Source organism: Bos javanicus, chromosome 15, assembly GCF_032452875.1.
Source record: "Bos javanicus breed banteng chromosome 15, ARS-OSU_banteng_1.0, whole genome shotgun sequence".
Lineage (NCBI taxonomy): Eukaryota > Metazoa > Chordata > Mammalia > Artiodactyla > Bovidae > Bos > Bos javanicus.
The window spans coordinates 65,685,834-65,705,243 of record NC_083882.1 but is presented as its reverse complement, the minus strand read 5'-3'; the positions used below and the strand labels follow the sequence as shown (position 1 = coordinate 65,705,243).

Here is a 19,410-nt window from a genome sequence, read left to right as displayed (position 1 = left end):
CATTTTTCACTGCTGCTGAAAACTGTTCATGAAAAAAAGGTGTGCAGCATCTAAGTAATCCAACCTTTATTACTTTAACTTTTGAATACCACCCTTCAATTTGAAAAAAGTTCCTTTTTTATATATAAAAACACTCTGCAAACCTTTCCAAAGAGGAGGGAAGAAAGATCTACGTATACAAATTTCACTAAGGTCACTTTAATTATATTTAACTCTAAGATCCAAGACTATGCATTTTAAATTAAATTACCTTCCATTCACTGGAGCTTCACTGGTAGCTCAACTGGTCAAGAATCCACCTGCAATGCAGGAGACCCTCGTTCAAGTCCTGGGTTGGGAAGATCTTCTAGAGAAGGGATAGGCTACCCACTTCAGTATTCTTGGGCTTCCCTGGTGGCTCAGCTGGTAAAGAATCTGTCTGCAGTGCAGGAGACCTGGGTTCCATCCCTGGGTTGGGAAGATCCTCTGGATAAGGGAAAGGCTACCCACTCTGGCCTGTATTCTGGCCTGGAGAATTCCATGGACTGTATAGTCCATGGGGTTGCAAAGAGTTGGACATGACTGAGCAACTTACACTTTCCATTCATTTATTTATCTGGGGTAAGTAGGTCTACATATTTATACAGCTCCATAAAGAAGTCTTATATTCTACTTTTTAATCCCCCTTATAACTTGTTTTACACACACACACAGACACACACACACACATATATATACGTATCTCAGGTCATTGATAAATGGAAAAAGAATCACTTATCTAAATGAATCTGAAATTTTCAAAGGTAATACTTCAAGACCTGGGATACTTCTGCCAAAAATTACCCTTGGATATTAATTGAGGCTGTCAAAGCTGACCTATTGTGTATGTTCCTTGCCTATTCAATGCAGTAATTTTGGTGAGAGCTGATTCTTCCATATTAGAGCCCAGGGGAAAAAACAAAAATTTTGCTTCTGGAATACTAAGTACTTTCAGTGGTCTCAACCCTAGAGAAGAAATGAATAAACTTTTAACAATAACGTCCTATGAAAAGTGAGCACTTTAATAAAAATATAGTTTCAGCTTTAACTTTAAAATCTATCTAAAATATTATATTTAGGGTCAAATTATGGACTTTGGGAAATAAAGCAGTCATCTGTAGCTTGAATGCAGCTAGCCCTAAATATGCATGTTATTTCTGAAAGTTTGAATGCAAAATAATCTTAGAATGGGTTGTATCTGGATCAAAACTTAAAAATATGTATACATAATTGATAATCATTTCAAAATACCAAAAATCTCTCTCTTTCTCTCTCTCTCTCTCTCACACACACACACACATCTATCTCACAGTGTGACTGGATCATGTCAAGTCTTTCCCAGAAAGTAAATTCCAACATTTTGCAAGTATAGTATTGCTTAAGACCTACCTTTACAGAATCAGCAATCTCCTGTAGACCCTTAGCAGCAGCATCTTTTATGACTGGTGTAATTAGACCTCTATCTGTTGCCACAGCCACTGAAATGTCAATAGAGGGCAGTTGCTTTGCACCCTCTCCATCCCAGCTTGCATTAACATTAGGCATTTGCTAGAAAGTACAAGTAGAAAAAAACATGTTATTAAAGAAGGAGCTTTAGACTAAGGTTATTAGAGAAAAATAATTAATGTCATGCATTTTTGAAAGTGAATATAGCTAGAATAAAGGAAAGAAAAATTTGATTTGAAAAAAGTGGTTTGTACCTCTATATTAAATAACTTTTATGTTTGGGAAGAATAAACACACTATCTTTTTTGAAGCAAGCTTAAGGAAATTCTGATGATACATACATGTTTTGATCTCTTTATATCATGGTTAAGAAAAAGGTTTTTTCTTAAATCTAATTGCTAGGGAATATTTAATGTTTGTGAGCCTTCCTGCCTCATATGATGACTGACATGACTTTGAGGAGAAGAGAAGAGGGTAGAGGGGTATTGACATTCAACCACATTATTCCTGTGCCATAAGGGAACCTGACTTCTTAGGGTAGCCCTGGGAGATATTAGCAGACCCTTAATAAATGACTTCCCTATTTAAGAGAGATTTCCTAGGCTTCATTAACATATGCTATATACTATATATGGGGCTTCGCTGGTGGCTCAGTGGTAAAGAATCTGCTTGCTAATGCAGGAGACATGGGTTTGATCCCTGGGTTGGGAAGATCTCCTGGAGAAGGAAATGGTAATGTGGCAACCCACTCCAGAATTCTTGCCTGGGAAATCCCATGGACAGAGGAGTCTGGCAGGCTACAGTCCATTGGGTCGCAAAGAGCCAGACATGACTTAACAACTAAAACAGCAACATATACTACATATGAGCATGTATATATTTAATATACATACAACTACACTGAGGATGAAAAAAACGGAAGAAATTACCAAATGCCTGGAAACAGTGTGTATTGATAATGTTGTCAACTATCACAAGAGGAAATGATGCTGAAAAATGGAAATCAACAACTAATTTCTTTTCAAAAAATTCATTGCTTTCTGCCAAGTTAGATCCAGGCCTCCTAAGCATGTCATTTAAGCACAGCAATCCACAATTTGATTCCACCCAATCTCTCTAATTTTACTCCTGACCACTCTCTTAAGATGAATTTTCACTTAGGTTTCTCACAGTTATGCTACACTGATTTCCATTTCATCACTGTTCAACTACTCATTTCACTTCTCCGTCTTTCAAGGCTCAACTCTTTTATTCAATGATGCCACTATGTCCAAATAATAAAGCCCCAAACTCCAGAGGATTTTAAATTCTTCAGAGATAATAATGAAATGAAAGAAGAAAATAAAACAAACCCTCACAAATGAAGAATATCTGGCCCCAAAAATTAGAGACTACTTTAGAAGCCAAAATTATCTGGGCTTTACTACTTACTTTAAGTGTAACAGCTGCTGCCTTGATGATAAAATCGTTTACTGATACTTTAATGTCATCTGAAAGAAAAATAAGCATATGATGGTTAATATTCAAAATAAAACTTTAAAACGAACAATTATGATTTCAAACTTAAACTATGAACTTTACTGACAAACAATGGTAAAAAAAAATATACAGGTCTTTGTTTGCTTAGTCATAAGATTTCCTTGAGTAGAAAAATTTGCGTTACATGAGGTCTTAGATAAATAATATTAACCATGAATGTAAATGTTTACTCCTAGTCCTGATTACAATTCTTTTAAATTGCTCAGATATCATACACAAGTACTTGAAAGATACATGACAACCATAATCAGAAAAAAAAAGAATCAAGTCCTGTGTCTCTAAAAAGACAAACGGTCTGTCCACAGCATGTACAGTCAGGAAGTCTACAAGACGATTCATTTTCTTCCAAATCCTTTTCAAGTCCGTATCCTGTGTACTCGTTATAATACACTGATTATATTAGAACAATCACCTAAAAAACCAAGCATATATATACATACACATATACACACACACAAACACATGCAGGCGGGGGGCGGGATTTTCAGAAATTTCTTTTTACTAACAAGACATGCAATGAAAAAATTTTAAATTACTACATTAAATAAGAGCTGGTTTTTAACTTAACCAAACAGGATATAGTAAATGCCAAAGATGAAGCAATGTTGCCATGGATCCTAATGCAATGAATGATACAAGGTCTCTCACTAGTTTTATGGAGAATTCAATTAAATCAATGTTCTTCCAGTATACATAATGATTAAAGCTGGGGTCCCCTCCCTTCCCAAAGGGCTGATCATAACAAAAGCATTGGGTTTATACCTCTGCTTTACCAGTGCATATGAAAGTGCTGGAAAATGGAAACTATATTTGATTCTTTATTGCATGGGCTTCTAGAAAAAAGACTTTAAGATCAATATCTAGTCATGGTATGTGGAGGATACACAAATTCAGTTACTATAGTCTGATGGAATTTTACAGGAACAACAGTTCATTCCAAAGGCATGCTAAGATTGCAGAAAGGGATTAAATGTATTACCATAAACCGAAACACTGCCAAACGGTCACAGTAACTGTCAGCTGCTTTTCTAATACACAGCTCTCATAATTCAGATTTCCAGAAATACAGACATCTTTGTTTAAAACTCCTTTAGGAGCAGAAAAGTAAATGGATTTCCAGTGCCGAGAGACGTTTATCAACTCATTGTGCTTACCTCTCATGTATCTCAGCATCCTTCTCACTTTACCTACTATTTATACGTGTCCCCGGAGAAGGCAATGGCACCCCACTCCAGTACTCTTGCCTGGAAAATCCCATGGACGGAGGAGCCTGGTAGGCTGCAGTCCATGGGGTCGTGAAGAATCGGACACAACTGAGTGACTTCACTTGCACTTTTCCCTTTCATGCATTGGAGAAGGAAATGGCAATCCACTCCAGTATTCTTGCCTGGAGAATCCCAGGGACAGGGGAGCCTAGTGGGCTGCTGTCTATGGGGTCGCAGAGTGGGACACAACTGAAGTGACTTAGCAGCAGCAGCAGCATAGGTGTCCTGAGTGAAGACTTCCCAAATCACCTACCAGCTGATGATTTCCAAATCGAGGGCCCAAGTGGGCAGTCCTCACCTGATTTCCCACCCTCATCATACTACTATATTTGACTACTTTCTTCATCTTGAAACACATTCTCTTTCTGCTATCTGTGTTACAGACTCTCCTGGTTTTATTACACAATCTGCTCACTCTTTCAGTCAGATACCATTTATATGACAATGATTCCTTCAAATTCTATCTTAAATTCTTCTGTATCTGGAGTTTCAGTCTCAAACACACACTTTCTCACATGACATTTTCACTTATATTTCTGATAGGCCTCCCAAATCTATGTGGAAAGAAGATGTTTTCCCCAAATTCCTTTCAAACATATAGAAAGGATACCATTGCTAACATTTTATTAAGAACAGAGTAGGCCCTAACTGTGGAAAATTCTTAAAGAGATGGGTATACCACACCACCTGACCTGCCTCTTGAGAAATCTGTATGCAGGTCAAGAAACAACAGTTAGAACTGGACATGGAACAACAGACTGGTTCCAAATTGGGAAAGGAGTATGTCAACGCTGTACACTGTCACCCAGCTTATTTAACTTATTTGCTGAGTACATCATGTGAAACGCCGGATGTTTGAAACAAAATGGAATCAAGATTGCCAGGAGAAATATCAATAACCTCAGATACGCAGATGACACCACCCTTAGGGCAGAAAGTGAAGAACTAAGAGCCTCTTGATGAAAGTGCAAGAGGAGAGTGAAAAAGTTGGCTTAAAACTCAACATTGGCTTAAAACTCAACATTCAGAAAACGAAGATCATGGAATCTGGTCCCATCACTTCATGGCAAATAGATGGGGAAAAAATGGAAACAGTGAGAGACTTCATTTTTGGGGGGCTCCAAAATCACTGCAGATGGTGACTGCAGCCATGAAATTAAGACACTTGCTTCTTGGAAGAAAAGCTATGACCAACCTAAACAGTATATTAAAAAGCAGAGATATTACTTTGCCAATAAACGTCCGTCTAGTCAAAGCTATGGTTTTTCCAGTAATCATGTATGGATGTGAGAGTTGGACTATAAAGAAAGCTGAGCACCAAAGAATTGATGCTTTTGAACCGCGGTGTTGGAGAAGACTCTTGAGAATCCCTTGGACTGCAAGGAGATCGAACCAGTCCATTCTAAAAGAAATCAGTCCTGAATATTCATTGGAAGGACTGATGCTGAAGCTGAAACTCCAATACTCTGGCCACCTGATGTGAAGAACTGACGCATTGGAAAAGACCCTGATGCTGGGAAAGACTGAAGGCAGGAGAAGGGGAAGACAGAGGATGAGATGGTTGGATGGCATCACCGACTCAATGAACATGAGTTTGAGTAAACTCCAGGAGGTGGTGACGGACAGGGAAGCCTGACGTGTTGTGGTTCATGGGGTCCCAAAGAGTCGGATCCTACTGAGCAACTGAACTGAACTGAACTGAGTAGGACATACACTGTGAGGGAATATCAAATACTCTCATTTGCATACTGTTACAAAACAAAGTGTGAAACTTGCTTACAGAATGTTTTAGATTATAACCTCATACAAGAAAGAGGAGTAGAGATGCATGGATAATGTGGGCTCTTTGAAGACTCAACAGAAAATCCCTAATTAAAAGGACAAGCCAAATCTGGGCAATGCAGATGCTATATGAATCCATACCTCCACTGAAACAGTACAGCTTCCTGTCTCATGAGAGGAAGGAACTAGGAAAATTATTTCCACAATAACCTCTACGTCATACAAAACTAAGCAAGTTTGATTTGAGACTAAGGGGAGCTTCCAGGATTAACTTTCTGACTATAGATCACTCTGTCTAAAATAAGCTTTCCATTTGGTTCCGTGGACTGTTAGAATCTGTCAGGTTTGAAAGTCTATACCTAAATTTATTTACCAGGCCTGCCTTCATTTAGGATGTAGAAAGCCATAAGAGAAAGCTGTGCCCATCCGAATAGGGTGAGAGGAAGAGCAAGATAAACTATAAAATCGCAACTTTCTTGAGCCCATTAGGGAACTGAGGTTATATCTAAGCTTTAGAATTATGTCTAATATTTATAATTAGAGCTCAAAGGAGAAAAACATACGAAGCAGAAGATATAGTTATAAATAAGTGTATCCAGAAGTTTTCAAAATTAATTCAAGACACAAATCACAAAACAGATAAGCTAAGAGAAACCCAGACAGGATAAATGCAATAGGTCAAAAAACAAAAAGGGAAATAAAAAGCTTTAAGCACATAACAGTCATACTGCTAAAACATCATAGGAGAACAAAGATGGCAGCCAATATTCTGTAAGTCAGAAGATAATGGAATGATACCTTTAAAATTACTGAAAAAACAAAATAAAAAAAAAAACATACCTGTTTACTTAAAATTCTACATCAAGCAAAAATATCTTTCAAAAAGAAGGAGATACACCCATGAGAATGACTGCTATCAAAAACACAGAAAATCACATCAGTTTATACTAACAAGTTTATGTCTTTCAGCAACCTGAGTTTTAGTTGAATGGGGAGAGGAACAATACAAATTTAATACAATGAAAGTACATTTTAAATATGAACTAATAATTAAAATGTATAAAGAAGAGTGATATCTTTAAAATATTCTTAAATCAGTTTTGGATATTTTTATGTTCTAAAATGTTAAGAACTGCTTCTTCAGATATCGTTCCAAAAAGTATGATGTATTCAATACTATGGAATCAAATTATTTCTTATAGGAAAAGAGAATTCTTTTCTAATACTAAAATATGCGCAGATGATGAAAATGAACTAAGAAGATACACAATGTACATTTTATAAACAAAGGATATGGTAACCGTTTAGCATGTGTATGACATTAAATAAACTCAGTTTTACTCACCTCTGACCAGATTCTGTCTAGCTGTTAGGACAGCTCCAAGGTCACAGTCAGTAGTAGCGTACGCATGAGGTATGGTGCTTTTAGATTCAGTTAATCTCTTGGCAATAACTCTTCTAATATTGCTAGCTGGGATTTCAGTGAATGTGCCCTGCAAAGAATGATAACGTGTCCATTAAATCATAAACAGAACTGAAAAAAACAAGCAAATAAACTGTATAACTGAAATCCGGTCTCAATAACCTAATTTAAGAAAATAAAGTTTAATACAGGAAAGCCTGTGCGCCACAACAGAGAGCCCTTGAGCTGCAGTGAAGTCCCAGCATAGCCAAAAGTGGCTGTCAGGAATAAAGACCACACTTTCTTACAAAAAAAAAAAAAGGAAACATACCAAATCATAAATAATCCCCTAATGGGTGTGTTTACTGAGATATTACCTATAAGTCTGTAAGTAGCTTTTGTTACAAACGTCACTTCTTAAAACTCAAAGCAATCAACAAACATATCAACACAACTACAGGGAATTCTTACTTATTAAAATGGCATACATGAGAAAAAGATAATCCAAAATACTAGATAATCTCCCAAATTATTTCTATTTTGGTTTGTAATTAAGAATAAAACAAATCACATGAGATCTTATTTTCATAAACTCGTAAAGTATGAATGATAAGAAGGTCTTCCTATAACTTTACTGTTACTTTTCAATTCTGTTCCTTGAACCTCTAACGAAAACATGATGGACCTTAAATTATGGCTAATTCCTTTTTTGTCCTTCATTCAGGGGCAGGATTACAATCACTTAGGATAATAAAAAAAAAAAGTCAAAAGTACAGCTGACTTTTTTTTACAAATGCTTTCTAAGAGAATCAAACATTTTATGCTAGCAAAACACTTGATCAAATAAAATAAATGATGTTTATATACTGAAAGAATTTTAAAGTTTATCTGCCAAATTTGAATAACTTATTTTTTAAAGAAGTAAGATCCGATTACTCATAAACTGTTGTGTATGTAGACATGAATCATTAACATACATTTCAAAAATCTGTTTCTCATGAAACTTGTACTGTTTTTAATTTTTTCACAATATGTTGTGAAATCTATTTCTCTTTGAATATGTTTCTCCATCAGAAAAGGCACTGTAGCTTTATTTTTTTCAGTGCCCATTCAACTTTAAACAAACATGATTATCCTGCACTTCTTCTGATGGAAAGCAAATGACATAAAAAGTACTAAGAGAGGGAGACAGGTAAACGGAGTAACTTGAAAACAAAAAAGGGCATGTATCCAGGAGGGAGAGAATGATTAGCTATACAATCTCTACAGGTTTTTCACTGAAAGACTATCAACACTGTTAGTCAAAAATAAAACATATCCACAGAAGGGAGCTGGTGTCCGCTATTAATAACTAGTAGCACACTCAAGGAGAAAAGACATGGAAAGTATCATTATTACAGGGCAGATACATGGCACGTACACTGTGGAACTTGTGGCAAACTTAAATTGAATCATAATTCTATTTGGAATTTAGCACTATATAAACAAATTTTGTTTACCGAAATGTGCAAAACAGAGTATTTCTGTCTTTATCACTTTGAGCTACGACTAGTAGCTCATAAGGGACTAGTAAAAGAACCCATAAAACATAAGAGTAATGGTTCTTATTTTTTCTCTCAGTTAAATCTGAAAAATAAAAATCTGTTCGGATGACAGGCATTACCTCTACATTAGGTTGTCCGGGAGTGGATACAGGAGGGATCATCGGCCGGGGGTAAGATGCTGTGGCTGCAGCCTGTGGGGGCAAAGGCGCTGCGGGAGTGGTTGGCAGGGCTGCGGTGGGTCTGGGTTCAGTGATCTTGCCCGTCTGTTTCAACTGGACCAGTTTGAGAGCATCCCTGGAGATAAGGGAGTTAGATAACCATGATTAGCAACCAGGAATCCAAGAAAGTTCAGAAAATGGAGGCTACATGTGCAGGGAAGATAAAGGAAATGAGTATTTTTTTCGGGAGGGAGGTGTCTTTTGGCAGAGAAGCAATTCATAAAGTAAGCCATACCCTCGTTCTTAGTACTTGTGAAATAATTTTCACATAGCATTCACAGAGTGTTAAGCTTACTGTACGCATGACTTTCATTAGGATATTTACTAAAGCACTGGAACAAATTTGACTGTTTACGGCCAGGAAATCATACCACTTAAAATTATGCCCAAATGTTATCAGCGCAATCTAATGTAATAAACCTAACCCATAAAAGCATTTAGAATGAAAAATAACTAAACAAGTAACAGACTTGCTTTTGTATTATTCTGCAAAACAAAGGTGTCTTTGTTTATTAAAAGGATATATAATTAGACTACCATGTCAAGCTCTCAATCCATTCTAAATTATAGTGGCATAAAGTCATGTATTTCCTTATACAAAACAGCTTTTTTGAACATTTTAATCTGACAATTCAATAATACTTAAAAATGTCTTACATTAAAAATATTTTAAACCTAATTTTTTTAAATAAAAAAGATTTTACATAATCTAAAAATGACTTCAGGGTGACACAAATCCAAAGGCAAATTGTATTTCTGAAATTTCTTAAATGCAGTTAGTGATCTGGTATTATCACATGGTAGGAAGAGTGTTAACTCTGAGACAGCCCAATATTGCTATTCCTGGTGTATACACCCCACATCATCTCTGAGTGTAGCTGGGCCTGTGAACATGATGGATGTCACTCCCATGATTAGCCTGCCTTTGAGGACAAAGTGATGGATTTTGTAGACATATCCATTAAGGCCCTAAATCAGTGACACTGAGTTAATCAAAAGGCAACCTATCCACGGTTCAGACATTATCAGGTAAATTCTTTAAAAGGAAGAGAAAATTCCTAAAAGAAATCTGAATGGAGAAAAATTCTTTTACTTGCCTTGGAGAAACAAATAGGCATTTTAGGAACTGTCTATGGAGATGACCACATGGAAAAGATCTGAAGGAGGCCTCCAGGAGGTGAGAGCAATCTCTGGATGAGAGCTAGCAAATAAACAAGGGTAAGAGTTCTACTACTCAAGGACCTGAATCCTGCTAACCATGTGAGCCTGGAAGAGGGCTCCAACCTGCAGATGAGACCCTACTCCTGGCTGACACCTTGATTTCAGTCTTGTGAGACCATGGGTCGGAACCCCAGCCATGCTGGGCCAGGATTTCTGATCCACAGCACCGTCAGACAGTAAGTGGGTGTTGTTTTAAACAGCTACTAAGTTTGTTGCAATCTGTCATGCAGCAATAGAAAAGTGACACAGACAGGAATGCTCCAGCCTGGGGGACATCATGGGAGGGATCTCCCAAAGTGTACACGCACATTTTTAAGGAAGGAGAATCCATGCTTTTTATATCAGGTCCAGAAAGGGGTACATGAACTTAATATTAAGTGCAAGTAACTTACTTGCTTTAAAGTTAAAGAGCTGACATTTAAGATAAGAGGTCAGACTGATAAAGAAGTTTCAAATCAGCCTCGACCTTTAGGTTAGGAAAGAGGGAATCAAAGTGGAAAAATGAGACTCCTGTGTACATATTGTGGTTATGTTAATTATGTAATCTTACACCACCCATGTGAGAGGATATTACTCCCTCCTTTATAAATAAGTAAGTAGGTTCAAAGAGAACAGGGAACTCTACTGTAATGGACTATGTGGGAGAGGAGTCTAAAAAAGATTAGATATGTGTATATGTCTAACTGATTCACCCTGCTGTACACCCGAAACTAACACAGTGTTGTAAATCCACTATACTCCAATAAAAGCTAAAACAAAAAAACAAACAGGTTCCATTCCGTTTCTAAGTTAGTACTTGTCAAGCACCTACTATTATCCTAGGTGTTGAAAATACATGGACACGTCCCATCAAGGAGTGTTATTCTATAGGAGAGTCAGCACATTAATCAAGTAAACAAATGAACAGATAGCAAGTGAAGAAAATAAAGCAGAGTAATGAGGTTGAAAGTCATGGGTGAAGAGATGTTATTTTAAAACAGGGTGGTCAGGGAAGGCCTGAAGACATATTATTTCTGTGAAGGACATGAAGGAAGTCTCAAGAATAGCTGGGAAAAGCATGTTACAAGGCAGAGAACAGCCAAGTGCAAAGGCAGGGAAATTAGGGCTTCTAAGAACAGACGAAGCCCAGTGTAGAAGGAGTGCAATGGACACAGCGGAGAGGCTTTACAGATGAAGCTGAAGAGGCAGGCAGCTAGAAGCTGCCAGGGCTGGGACCAAACCTTGGTTTGACCAACTCCAAAGCCTCTGTATTTTCTACTACTTTTCTAATACCTATGCAGAGTATGTCAACTAAACTAAGGCAGAGTCAGAACAAATTCTTCTCATAAGAAAAGACTAGAATAAAATAATAAGCCTACCTCAGACTGACAGCAATTCTGGAACTGAGGAGCCTGTGGGCTACAGGCCATAGGGTTGTAAACAGTCAGACACGACTGAGTGAGCATGCATGTGTGCTGGGACTGAATGAAGAAATGTTTTATCTACCTCATCTATATATGGAGCTAAAAGTAGGACCTCCTGACAAAGGCCCTCATCCGTCACACAAAATTAACAGGAACATAACTGGAGGCAATGCTGATGCTCCGAGGTTGAGCCACACCATGGTGGTGATGACAGAACGACTGAGTGTCCCAGGGAATGAGCTTATGTTATGTACTCTTAGGGCTTTTGACCACAAGCTTACTCCTGTTTAGAAGTCAACTGTTAATTTACCCGGATAGTTCAGTTGGTAAAGAATCCGCCTGCAATGCAGGAGACCCCGGTTCAATTCCTGGGTCAGGAAGATCCACTGGAGAAGGGATAGGCTACCCACTCTAGTATTCTTGGGCTGCCCTCATGGCTCAGCTGGTAAAGAATCTGCCTGCAATGTGGAAGACCTGGGAACCTTCCCTGGGCTGGGAAGATCCCCTGGAGAAGGAAACAGCTACCCACTCCAGTATTCTGGCCTGGAAAATTCCACAGACTGTATAGTCCATGGGGTTGCAAAGAGTCGGACACGACTAAACGACTTTCACTCACTTTAACTTACTTATGGTATTTATAACCAGAAGTGCCATTTTTCCAGTTAATTGTGACAATTTATATATGAAATAAATGACTGCCCTATATTCGCTAGGGATATATGTCATGAGTCAAAACTTTGGCCACATAGATAAAAGTGTGAGCACTGATATAAAATAAGACCTTTTATTGATTTAAAAAATGCCTTTAACAAAAGATATGTTGCTTTTAAGAGTTCTTACAAGTCACAGTCTAACATTACTAGTCCCCTTTCATCACCTAAGGTAATTAAATATGTCTAACAAAATCTATTAATTTGGGTATTAAGCTAAAGTTCAGGATCAGAACAGCATATACAAAACACACTGATTTTCTCATTCAGGGATCACTAGTGCACCCTCAGTAATTGGTTAAAAACAAAGCAACAACAACAACAAAAACGCATACTCGAGGAAACGAAAAAAAATCTAAAATAATGCCTAAATATATCTACTTAAAAAAAAAAAGGTTGGTCAGACTAAACAGACATACTTTTATTTCACTATCGGCGTAATTATTACTATTTTCATCAAGAAAAGGCAGTTTAGGTTCATCTCTAAGAGTCATCAATCATAAACAAGTAGCAGAAAATCAATTCTGGCCACAGGCTCACAGTAAACTTTTGTTGCTAAGTTTATACTTGTATACCTCATAAAGTATGAACGTTAATTATTGGTTAATAACAGCCAATAATTCAGTTTCTGCCATGCAGAGAATTACTTTAATGCTTTCTGTCCATTAAATAATCAGTCTAAGCTTGAAGAATTAGGTGGACATTAAAAAAATTAAGAGAAAAACTGATACATCACCCACTTCTGCAGAAAGGCAGAGGAAGCTTTGGGCATTCACTTAGGGTAGAACCTTCTCTACCAGATCCCTTCATTCATCTGGGTGTGCTAAGAATTAGTTCTAAAAAGAAATATTACTGAAAACATATGACATGACTGTCATGCCTACTATACTGTATGTGTGACACTGTGACATGAATACAAGCATTAGCTACAACTATGATTTAAGACACAGATACACCAAAGAAGCTAGGCTGCAGGCCAAGAATGTACGTGTGTTCTGCCTCCAACAGCGTCCTTGGCACTTGTTTTCTTAAAATGATGGTACGTGAACAGGCAAAGTCAAGTCTATGTGCTTGTGCACAATATATATTCTGAGCAATATGTCTGCTTAATGCAACATTAAAATAGCAACCATGACACTTTTATTTTCTTCATAAACACAATGGATCAGAAGTATCTCCCTCTTTTCTCTTCTACTGGAATTTTTAGTTGACAATGTAAGGAGAAAGGATGCGCCTCACTATTTCAACAATGTGTACTATAGTATTTGGGGGCAGCTTATGCCAAAGCCTGCAATTTCTCAGTCTTACCAGAAGTAAACCTTTCTGTAGATGACATGAAGACAAAATTTTTTCCAAAGCTCACCTCAGTGTTTAACTCAAAACACAGGCATCGTTAGTGGTATACAAGCATGCTTTAAGGATCCATTTTTCTCATAAAATCTTTTGTAATATGTCGCAGTTTGAAGACTGAAGGTTTTGACTCTCTTATGGTAGAGATTTAAAGAATAAGGGCAGGGAAAGGATCAGGTAACAAGAAGACAAAGATGGCAAAAATATCAGAAACATAACTCTTTAATAGTGCTTCCTCTAGGGTACCCAATAAGATAATACCATTCTGTCCTCCTTAGGAAATGTCAGACCTACTATGATGACTTTCAACTTAGGTTTAAAAAAGATCTTTATTCATCATTTATGTATTAAGCACATATGGAGAGAAGGGAAAGAGGAAGAAAATTCGACTTCTTTATCCCATTGCTCTCACACCACTGATCTGCCCTCTAAAAGGTCACTGATCACCAACTTCAAGAGCCTTTTTTCAGATCCCTTCCTCCTTGACTCACATACATCTCCTAGATACCCTCCAACACAGAAATTTGTGCCTTTTAAAATGTTTCCCTATTTATTATCTCAGTCATAACTTTATCACTTTATTATCAAACTTACATCTCTAGTTCTGAACTGTCTCCCGAGACACATCCTCACCTCAGTGACCCAACAAGCATCAAACCAAACAGTTACTCCATCAAGACAAGTGGTTCCGCCAATCCCTTATTTCTATTTATGGGGCCAAGACATCACCTGGCCCAGGATCCTAAGCACACACCTTGAGTCGCTGCTCTCCTGCTCCATTCTCAACAGATTTCTGGCTTTTCTCCTTATAATGCTGTCTCCATCATTTACATTCTCATCTGTGTTCAGGTACTCATTCTCTCCTACCTGGACTACTTTATGATCCTCTTAACTTATCTCCTTACCTCTAATCTCCTTCTGCTCCAATGTATCTTTTACAAACTTGCAAAATCGATTTTTCTATGCTACACTTATTATTATTTGGCATTTCATCAAGTCTTCAACAATTAATGAATTACATATAGACTCTATCTTCTTCAGATATACAAGTAAGTGTATCATGTTATAAAGAAAGCTGTTCTGACACATTTTTACAGAGACTTTTTACTAAGGTACAGGTTGGTAGAAGATTAACAAAATTAACATACAAGTAGTAGATATTAAATAAGGATTGATGTGGGCAAAAACCTAGGTTTAACTACCTATCAGGATTCTTTATTTTAATTTTTAATGGTTAAGTGAAACTTGTAAGTTGTTTAACTACTGATTGACTGTTGCCTTTCAGCCAGGGGTCAGAATAGCTGATTTCCAACTCATGTGAGTATGGCACAAACTTCACATTATGTGCTTAAGAAACAAGTCAGTAATCCTGAAGTACAGATAACAGGATATCTGAAAATTAAAGCTATACTGCTTTCATTAAAAGAAATATTCATCAATAAACCAACACTTTAATGAAGAGTAAAATAATCCAATGAAAAGAAAGAAAAGTCACCTGGTCAGGCATTGCCACTTAATAATGTAATACCTTTGCTCTATCTCAACTTGTAAAAATTTTAGCCAACATTACTGATCACTTCTTATCAGCATTAGATAAACTGGGAAGAGTTTATTGCTTTAAAATGCTAACTCAATTTGAAAATTTAATATTACTCTAATAGGAATGTGCATACACTACTACAGCAATTTCACATTAGTTCATATGCCTATTTGATTAATCTTTGTCTGCCTCACTAGACTAACTTTTGATAGAGCAGGTGCCATCTATTTTATGTTCTTGAAAGACACAAAACTTAAAATTAATTTAAAATATGATATAGTCCCAATAAAAATATCATAGTCTTCCTGCCTAACCCCACCAGTGGGGCTAGATAAATTATTTAAAAACCATTCGGAAGAATATTTAAAAAAAAAACAAGAAAACTGGTTTATTGAAAAATAAGAGAAAAGACAGCGCTATCAGATTTTATTTAACTTATATGCAGAGTACATCATGTAAAATGCTGGGCTGGATGAAGCACAAGCTGGAATTAAGACTGCCGGGAGAAATATTAATAATCTCAGATATGCAGATGACACCACCCTTATGGCAGAAAGCGAAGAAGAACTAAAGAGCCTCTTGATGAAAGTGAAAGAGAGTGAAAAAGTTGGCTTAAAACTTAACATTCAGAAAATGAAGATCATGGCATCCGCTCCCATCACTTCATGGCAAAGAGAATGGGGAAACAATGGGAACAGTGAGAGACTTTATTTTGGGGGGCTCCAAAATCACTGCATACATATGGTGACTGCAGCCATGAAATTAAAAGACACTTGCTCCTTGGGAAAAAAGCTATGACCAACCTAGATAGCATATTAAAAAGCAGAGACATGACATTACCAACAAAGGCCTGTCTAGTCAAAGCTATGGTTTTTTTAGTAGTCATGTATGGATGTGAGAGTTGGACTATAAAGAAAGCTGGATGCCAAAGAATTGATGCTTTTGAACCATGGTGCTGGAGTAGACTCTTGAGAGTCCCTTGGACAGCAAGGAGATCCAACCAGTCCATCCTAAAGGAAATCAGTCCTGAATATTCATCGGAAGGACTGATGCTGAAGCTCAAACTCCAATATTTTGGCCACCTGATGCAAAGAACTGACTCCTTGGAAAAGATTTCGAAGCTGGGAAAGATTGAAGGCAGGAGGAGAAGGGGACAACAGAGGTTGGATGGCATCACTGACTCAATGGACCTGAGTTTGAGCAAGCTCCAGGAGTTGGTAATGGACAGGGAAGCCTGGTGTGCTGCAGTCCTTGGGGTCACAAAGAGTCAGAGACAACTGAACTGATCAGATTTTAAAGCTTACTGTAAAATATTTCTAATTAGGAGTGTGATTAAAAAAAAATATATGAGGTACTAATTCATGGATAGACTGATTGATGGAATAGAAAAGAAAACCTAAAATGAGATGGAAATTGCTTTGATCATACACATGCGATTGCATCATTAGCTCATACGAACTTAAAACTGCAAAGATTCACCACTCTGCACACTAATTTTCTCCATTTATCATCATTTCTAAGGTTCTGGCGTAGTTATCAAATTAGAACTGTTCTTCAGTAATGCTGCAATTATTCAAAAAAACAACCCTTGCATAAAATACAATTTTATGCTGACAAAAGCAATTAAAAGTACAAAAGAGCAGTGAATTTCCTTTTAAATCTTACACTGAATAAGTCCTTCTTTAAACACTTTCAGAAATAGATGGTCATGATAAACACTGGACCTGGGTATTACAAAAAGCACACACATACTCTTTAGTGAATATCCCCCGAGGGCCAGTGGCTGTGCCCTGGTTAGCATCCAGTGCGTGCTTTTCCAGAATATTGCGGGCAGCTGGACTTAAACGGAACCTAAGAAGAAAACATAAAATTAAAGAAACTAATTAACACTTACATTTGATTCTAAATGTCAACAGTTTTGCTGATAATTAGAAAAATAAAAATGTATAATGAAGCTAAAACAACTCCTATAGATAGTGACAGTCAAATAAGTTAATCTGTACTAATCTGGTTTATTTTACTAAGACATTTTCATACAAATTTAATTACTATTCTAAAATATTATAAGAAACTATATTGTTCCTTCATGTAGTTTTTATTATAGTAAGATAAGTGTAAAATTTACCATTTGAAGCATTTTTAGGCATTTTTATTGAGTGGATTAAGTACAGTAACGACGCTCTGCAGCCATCACCACCATCCATCTCCAGAACTTTATTATCCTCCCAAAATGAAACTCCACACCCATTAATAACTCTCCATTCCTTCCTCCCATCAGCCCCTGGCAACCATCATGTTACTCTCTGTCTTTACTAATTTGACTACTCTAGGTAACTTGTAAGTGAAATTATTCATTATTTGTCTTTTTGTGATTGGTTTATTTTACCTACATATCTTCAAGATTCATCCACATTATGTGTCAGCATTTCTTCCCTTGTTAAGACTAACATTCCATTGTGTATATATATGTGTGTGTACTATATATATACACATATATATTGTATATCAAGCTCTAATATTTGTCAGAAACTCAAATGCAGGGTAATTAGAAATGTGTGTTAAAATTCTAATTCCATATTATATCAATTATATCAGTTACACATTTGAAATTGGAATTCACATTACAGTTATTAGGATTCCATAAATAGGAACACAATATAAAGTTTGGTACACTGAATTCCATTCTGGAATCTTAAAACCTAACAGGAATTCAATGCAGACACTAAATATTTGCTTTGCTCTCCACAGGATGTATAGGGTCTTCACAGTACTTGGAATATTTAGGTATTCAATACTATTTGTCTGTGGAGTAAACGATGATGGTAAAATAATCATTCCTAGACTTCAGTTTCCTAAGAGAAGAAAGGGAAGGTCAGCAACTTCTTACTTAATCTACAAAGATGTTTTAAATAGGATAATGATTAAAATATTCCAAAAGTTGCATAGTCTTTAAAAGGAAAAAACAAACACAAACATTATTCAAATAAGTGTCCCTTGTGGCTCAGATGGTAAAGAATCTACCTGCAATGTAGGAGACCTGGGTTCAATCCCTGAGTCAGGAAGATTCCGTGGAGAAGGAAATGGCTACTCACTCCAGTATTCTTACCTGGAGAATTCCATAGATAGAGTAGCCTGGTGGGCTACAGTCCAGGTGTCACAGAGTCAAACATGACTGAGCAAATAATACTTAGCATGTTCACATTTAGATCCGAAAATAGATTTAAGAATGTGCCATTTTGGAGAAGGGCATGGCAACCCACTCCAGTATTCTTGCCTGGAGAATTCCATGGACAGAGGAGCATGGCAGGCTACAGTCCATGGGGTCTCAAAGAGACCCAGTTCACTCAGTTGGACATGACTGAGTGAATTTCACTGTCATTTATTCAAATAAATATACTCACTGCACTTTTCCTGGTGGGTGTTCCTTCTTGACAGGGGTAGCAATCTGTGGTTCTGCTGAGGGGGGAGGCACTGATGGTTTTGCAGCTGGTGGTGGAGGACCCGTATCTTTAGGAATTTCAACATGTTTCCAATCTTCTCCTTCTTCAACTAGCAAACCAATCAGTGAACCCAACCGTATATTTTTAGATCCTTCTGCCACCTATATTTAAAACAGAAAATAATTGCAAAGAAAGATTCATGATTTTGTGAAGTAGTTTATTCTTTGGATAATTCTGTACCTGTTAGAAATCTCTCTTAAAATGAGCTAAAACCTACATCTGAGCTAGCCTACCTCCTCCCTTCCACTCACCATGTTCCTTGCCTAAGTTCCCTCACTTACCCCTTCCTTCACCACTCTCCTCCTTCGTTACTAATGCTAACTCCTGAAATTAAAAAAAAGAGAATCTCTCCTCTTTCTGAAAGGCTTCAAATACATAAGAGCTACCATTCCCATCTTCCTTTGGATGTCACTCAGTACATATCTAAACTAAGAGTTGTAGTACGTATCTTAACTATTTGTCCTTCCCAGAT

The 19,410-nt window shown here is 37.0% G+C and overlaps 1 protein-coding gene across 3 annotated transcripts in view; it reads right to left on the bottom strand.

Annotated features, from left to right (window-relative positions):
- PDHX (pyruvate dehydrogenase complex component X) overlaps nucleotides 1–19,410 on the bottom strand; it is a 75,244-nt gene that overhangs the window by 7,396 nt on the left and 48,438 nt on the right. For all 3 annotated transcript variants that reach the window (XR_009729678.1, XM_061381113.1, XM_061381112.1), the window contains exons 4-9: nucleotides 18,840–19,039; nucleotides 17,191–17,289; nucleotides 9,116–9,290; nucleotides 7,396–7,543; nucleotides 2,896–2,954; nucleotides 1,408–1,566 (exon numbers count right to left, since the gene is read on the bottom strand). Coding sequence is in view for 2 of the 3 variants with exons in the window: in XM_061381113.1 (XP_061237097.1) it covers nucleotides 1,408–1,566; nucleotides 2,896–2,954; nucleotides 7,396–7,543; nucleotides 9,116–9,290; nucleotides 17,191–17,289; nucleotides 18,840–19,039 (840 nt within the window). In the remaining variant the exon portion in view is untranslated. The remainder of the gene's footprint in view (nucleotides 1–1,407; nucleotides 1,567–2,895; nucleotides 2,955–7,395; nucleotides 7,544–9,115; nucleotides 9,291–17,190; nucleotides 17,290–18,839; nucleotides 19,040–19,410) is intronic.